The 6780-nt window shown below is 46.4% G+C and overlaps 1 protein-coding gene across 1 annotated transcript in view; it reads right to left on the minus strand.

The window, feature by feature from the left end:
• The window catches only part of SLC25A26 (solute carrier family 25 member 26), a 124457-nt gene extending 119864 nt beyond the window's left edge, over positions 1-4593 (minus strand). Inside the window, exon 1 of the mRNA XM_019504800.1 lies at positions 4544-4593. Coding sequence (XP_019360345.1) covers positions 4544-4582 — 39 coding nt within the window. The 5' untranslated portion in view covers positions 4583-4593. The remainder of the gene's footprint in view (positions 1-4543) is intronic.
• Between the last annotated feature and the right edge of the window lie 2187 nt (positions 4594-6780).

Genomic DNA, 6780 nt, shown 5'->3' on the forward strand with positions numbered 1-6780 from the left:
TCAAGTTTTCATAGGGGAAAGAAATCACGGAGTGCAGAATTTAAAATCTAAGCCAAAAAAAAAAAAAAAACCAACCTATCATTTTTAATTTAAATTTTTCCAGTTTGTGGGGAAAATGTGATGGTTTTATGATTTTTTTTTTTTTAAATAGTGTTCTTTTGGAAAAGTTTGGAAAACTTCAAGAGGTATCCAGGTTGTAGCCATATTGGTCTAGAGGCAAAAGGAATCAAAACTCGTGGAAGAGGTGATCTCTTTTATTACACCAATTAGATGTTTGCAAGCAAATTATTTATTTGCAAGCTGCAAATAAATAAAATAATTTGATTTATTTGCAGCTTGCAAATAAAATAATTTGTTTGCAAATATCTAGCTGGTCTAATAATAGAGATCACCTCTTCCACGAGTTTTGAAAACTTTCTAAAGAATTTCAACCAGTTCTAAGGAATATACGGACAGAAAGATGTTCATGGGAAACTGGGATGCCATGCAGCGAGGAATACTATTTCAATGTTTGAATGCCAGGTTGAGATAAACAAAAACCCACCCATTCACACACAAACTGAAATAACCTTGGCTATTATATCTACTAATGCAATATGAAATGCCTGCTTTGCTTCGCATTATTTGGAACATCAGGTATGTACTAAAATCTACCTTGCATATCATAGCAAAGAGCAAATGCTAGAATGGGTGTCTGGCTCTACTGAATAACGTTTGATTGCGTTTCACTTTGCTTTTCTCCACCAGCATGGAACAGGACTCAGAGAGGTGTTCACTATCTGCCGTTAACATTTTAATCAATAAAAGTTAATTATTCCTTTAATCTTTTTGGTTATTTTGCATGCATTGATGGTTTCTACTTCTTCTTCCATCAGAATTCTTATCTGCTCAAAATAAAATGGATCAGATTTAATCTAACCATCTGGCAAAACATGAATCAGAAATTTACTAATTGCTTCTTTGGATTCCAAACTTCTGTATCTTAAATGTCATTTAAATTCATGAGACAACTAATAGAGCACCTGCAGGAAAGCGAGAATACCTGGGCACTGACTCCATGGGCAGCAAACCGTAATGATTTTTAGATAATAAGCCAACTAAAGAGCCCTATCAACAGCATTAGTGTTACTGGGACTTCAACAGCTGGAAAATCTTTGCAGGGAGTTAGATATACCTGTTCAACTCTAAATCCAGCAACACAATTAAATAAAGCCAAGGTCTAATGCCAAGACATTGAACCATGCTATTTCACGCAATAGGTAGAGTGTGGCTTGAGCATATTTGAGTGGAAGTACAATTGTGCTGCTAAATATGGACACAGCTGTGCATCTCAGAGGCACAAACCCAGCTCTGTACATGTTTTAAACACAGACAGACCAGATTCTTTGGGTAGATGCGACATCTTTTATTAAACCAACTGAGTAGTTGGAAAACAGTTTTTACAAGCTTTCAAGCACAATCACCCTTCTTCAGGCCCAAAAGCTTGCAAAGAACTGTTGTCCAACTAGTCAGTTGGTCTAATAGAGATCACATCCACCCAAACAGCCTGGCCTGCCTATGTCCTTAGACCAACACGGCTACAACCAAAAACCCAGTTTTAAAACACAAGAATTAAAAGCAGGGAGAGTATTTATACCAATGTTACATACATGCAGAAGGGAGTAGCATTCATATTCATAACTGCTCATTTGTAGTTTTGCACGGGTAAACAGAAGAAAAAAAATTGAGGGGGTGGGGGAGAACGTGGGCAGGGTGTGGGCCAACAGATATTGGCCTTACTCAGCCACTGAACTTTTCTGAAAGATGCACATGCAGCCACAAAGGGGCTCTGACAAGCCAGAGCATGTGCACAGCCAGAGTTCAAGATGGAACAGAAAGAAAAGACGCTTCTTCCTTGCAAGCCGTAGCCATAACCAGTCATGTCGCAGACCCACAACTTCTCTGATGCATGCAAGCCTGCAAGCCTCTCTACCACATAGCACTCTCCTCTGAAAGCATCCAGCTACAGCCCTATCATCATCCACTGCATCTCCACTCTAACCCACAGCAGAACCCACACTCCGCGGTAATGGCTTGCAACCTACCCCGAGTCCCTGGGGAAGTAGAGGGAAAGATGCCTGTAGGAGCTGGAGGAGAGCAGCAAGACCGATGCTAAGAAATGATGTTTCAGGGCTCCAGAGTGACTCTGAAGCAGGAGCCCAGGCATTGAAGTAACCATCATATTTTCAATCTGTTCAACTTAGTTTGTGTGTTGAGCTCTTTTGAGAATCGCGCACTTGAAAATCTGGCCCTACAGACATCAGACAGGTCATTAACATCCCACGAGTTTTCTCAGAAGCCACTGCACTCAGAGGCAGACTGAAGACCGAACCAACAGGTCAGAGGAGTCAGGGCCGGGGCACCCTCAGAGGCAGATTTACTGACCCATGAGTCCTACATGAGCAAGCACTGGAAGACTCCTGGCTGCAGGGATGAAGTTAAGGTTTTGCAGAGCGTGCCGCTGCAGTTAAAAAATACTGAAGGCAGACTAATGAAATACTCAACTGTAGGGGAAAAGCAAAGTAAGGCCTTTATTACTCTCCATCAGCCGGACAACCCTTCTTCCCACAAGGCTGCATTCGAGTGCTGCTCTTCCAGTTCAACGCTGACAAAACCCTTCCCTCTAACCCAGACCAGGGTGTTGCTCAAGTAGCTCAGATTTTCACTTGCGAACAAGGCAGCTGTGCAAGTAGCACAGAAAGATCACAGAAAGCCGGAAGGACCTCGAGAAGTCATTTAGTCCAACCCCTGCTTGGGATAGGATCATCCCTATCCAAACCATCATCTAGCCTCCTAGCAGAGCTACACCAGCAGACCTGGAAGGGACCCCCAGAGGTCACCTACTCCAACCCCGTCAGAGGCAGAATCCTACCTATTTGCACAAAACAGAAAGTCCAACAATATATCAAGCAGAAATACCTTAATAATAAAAAAGCTGAGGAAAAATGCTTTTGCAGTTAAGGGACTTAACCCATCTGGGTTCAAATCTGGACCATGTCAGACACTCCTCCTCTCACCTTGGGTCAGCAATGTCATCTTGTGCTTTTAAGTATTCCTACCAGGAGATGATGACAACAACGTCCTCTCTCACATATTCCAGATGCAACATAAGACATAACCCCCTAACCTGCCACAGGTAAAGCAGGGGGACCACCGTGGCAAACAACCTGCTGCTGCAAAGGTGTTAAAGTAGGGTGAAGAGAGTCCAGGGAGAAGGCCGCATAGGAAATCAAGGAAAAGGTGTGTCCATTGGCAAGATTTCTCTGAAGCGTGCTGTTTATTAAAGTTATTAGGATGCAAAATTAACTCCCAGGAGAAACTGCCGTGCACTTTGAATGCATACAAGCCCTTCTCTCGCATAGTCACGACTACGCTTTACAGATGTCACTTAGAGGAAGTTTTCTACACTGATTCTCAGCTGAAGATATAGTTAGCATGTTAGTCTGAAATCAAGCAAAAGGCAGGTTAGCTTTGCACTTTATAGACTAGTAGGCAAAGTACATGGGTTTGGGGGGGTGCACACGCACACACTCACTATGGAGTGCATATTTCACATGTTTGTAGGTGGCAAAAAATGGAGCAGCTGAAAAAAAATTTTAAATCCTACTAATCAGGAGGGCTGGTGGGCACTCGTCTGTCCACGAACCTGACTGGCTGTATTTTGTGGTAGGGCCAGTCTCATCATTAACAAAATCCATCACAATGGAGTATGGAAGGAAGGAAGGAAAGAAGATCTTTTTTATACTAACAAGCATTAGCTTTCTGTTGCATTAAGGTGAGTGAGTGTGGGGGTGTATGTATGTGTATACACATGCACTTACCATAATGTGATAGAGAGCAAATATACATTATGCGCACAAACCTACCTATACGTCGCGCAGGCTTTCATGAGCCGACGCTTGAACTACGCACACCCCCTTATTTATACGTAGCACAAGCTTTCACGAGCTGAAGTTCATGCTTCACGCAGGCAAACCCATCACACAAGCTTCTGCGAGCTGAAGCTTGCATCACACACACATATATACATACACACACACCCCCCTCTATAAAGAGCATGAGTTTTCATGAGCTGAAGCTGAATATACACACACACACACACACACACTCCTATCTATACACTGCACGAGTTTTTATGAGCTGAAGCTAGTGCCACACACACTCGGGTTGGTCCAGCAGTTCCCAAGCTGACCCCTACATGCACTCGTGACACCCCTTGGTTGACACCAGCTCATTTTGCCTCTTCTTTTTTTGCCTGCTGAAGAACAGAGACGTTTTTTCCTGCTCCAAAGCCCTCCGAAAGGTCTCTAACCACCCTGGGGTACCCTCTGGAGACCCGCCGGGCCTCTTCTAGTGGGGCACCTTCTCAAGAGGATCTCCAGCCACCCAGAGGCACCCTCTGGAGACCCGCCAGGCCTCTCCTGGCCCGGCACCGTGCAGAGGAACCCTCTACAGAGGGCCTCCCCCCACGCTGCGCCACGCAGGTGAGACACTCCCCACTCACCGCCAACGACACCCAGAAACCGCCACCGCTGCCCGCCATGAGCCCGGGCCGGCGCTGCCCAACCCGGAGCTTCCGCACAGTCAGCTGGGCCTGCGCAGCCAATCAGCGCCGCGAACGTAAGCAAGGGGCGGGATCGCCCGGCGGCCCCGGAAGTGGGGGGGTGTCGCCTCACCTGGCCAGGGCTGCGCGTGCAACACGCGGGCGTGATCAGGGTAAGCTTTCTGTAGTGCAACAAAGAAGCGGAGGAAGAGCTTTAAGTGGCTCGTTCCCACGTTTATAGCAGGACTCCTGAGTGCATCTTGGAGGAGTGCGGATACTTAGACACCAGGATGCGTGATACACTTAGGGGGAAACTTGGTTTCAGAGCATCTTGACTCCTCAGTTTACTCCTAAGTGTGTCGTGGATCTTGGAGGAGTCAAGGTCAAGATGCATGATACACTTAGGAGTAAATTGAGAGGAGTCGAGATGCTTTGAAACCACGTTTACTCCTAAGCGTATCACGTATCTTGGTTTCTAAGTATCTCGACTCCTAAGTGTACAATGCATCTTGACTCCTCCTAAATTTACTCCTAAGTGTATAAATGCATCTTGCTTTCAAAGCACATTGACTCCTCTAAATTTATTCCTAAGTGTATAATGCATCTTGGAGGAGTCAAGATGCTTTGAAACCAAGTTTACTCCTAAGTGTATAAATGCATCTTGGCTTCTAAGCATCGTGACTCCTATGTGTGCAATGCATCTTGGTTTCAAAGCACATTGACTAAGTTTACTCCTAAGTGTATAATGTATCTTGGCTTCAAAGCACCAGCAGATTCTCCCTGTGCCTGAAGAAGGGTGTTTGTGCCCGAAAAGCTTGCAAAAAACTATTTTTCCAACAATGTACTTGGTCTAATAAACGATGTCACATTTACTCATAGATCCTTGTCGGCCTGTTGGCTTCTATTCGACCCAGCAGAACACAAAACCCCAGCAAAGTCTCCCTATGTCTGAAGAAGGGCATTTGCGCCCCAAAAGCTTGCAAAGAACCATTTTTCCAATAATGTAGTTGGTCTGATAACACATTTACCCCAAACAGCCTTGTCTAATATCACATTTACCTGCAAGATATCACATTTACCCAAAGGTCCTTGTCCAGCAGTCGGCAGGCTTGCCCTCAAAGACAGACACGTGGCAGCAGGATCTGCAGATTCTGCTGTTTGTTGGATGCCACATTGGCCCATGCTCATCCTGGAGGCAACGTGGGACCCTTTCCCTACCTCCTAGAAGTGGCTGCAAGAGGCAGGAGAGCACTGGACTGAGGGGAGAGACCTTCGCTTGCACACACCCCATTTCCCCTGCCCCACAGGTGCCGAAGAGGTGGGTGCAGGTGGTGAGGGGCATCATCAGGGAGGCTTGAGGGGGGCAGGAGGAGGTTTGCAAGGGACTGAACAGCCAGGAGAGAGTCAGTAGGGGCTCATTCGAGACTCTCCCACGTGAGTCCCAACATGAGACTAATAGTTAGTTAAAAACCAACACAAAGAAGTTCCTTTCCCCCCAGAATGGAGCTCATGGCCCCCAGATGTGGTGAAGGCGCTCACTCTTTTTCTTTTCTATTGCCATCAGGTACCAACTTCCAAATCCATGAGTCACTGGAAGTGTAAACACCTGCTATAAGTGTGACACAATAAACTCCGTGCAGTTTGCATCGGAGTTTATTTGCTCCCAGGCACCACATTTCCACGTGCGCCCTGGGCTGCAGCATGTTGAGCCAGGGAGGAGCAGCCCTGGCTGGCAGGGGGCCCAGGGTTCAGCCTGCCAGCCCAGGGCTGCTCCGACCCAGCTCAACGTAGCGCAGAGGGGCTGGCTGGGGCACGAGAGTGCTCCAGTGCAGGGCTAGCCAGCAGGCAGCCCCTGCCAGAAAGCACCCATGTGCCCCAGACGGCCCCATTACCATCTACACATGCATTGCAGCACACTAAATAACACCACCATAGGATAGTACTTATGTTGGGGCAGTGCTGTCCTAGGGTGGCGTTCATTATTTTACTGCGGCCTAGTAAGGCCATATGTGTGGAAGTTGATGCTTTACTGCAGAGCTACTTAGTCAACAGTAAACATCTCATGTAGACGTAGCCACTGTCAGGTATTGTCACTCAATGTGCATCTGCCCTGTCTGGGCATTCACAGAGATTGCAGCTTTCGATGAAGCGCTGCACTGTTTGCTGGACACGGCATGAGCACAGGGACTGTCCAAAGT

The sequence above is a fragment of the Gavialis gangeticus genome, unplaced genomic scaffold (assembly GCF_001723915.1).
Source record: "Gavialis gangeticus isolate Ggan-Ray unplaced genomic scaffold, GavGan_comp1, whole genome shotgun sequence".
In the NCBI taxonomy this organism is placed as follows: Eukaryota; Metazoa; Chordata; order Crocodylia; family Gavialidae; genus Gavialis; species Gavialis gangeticus.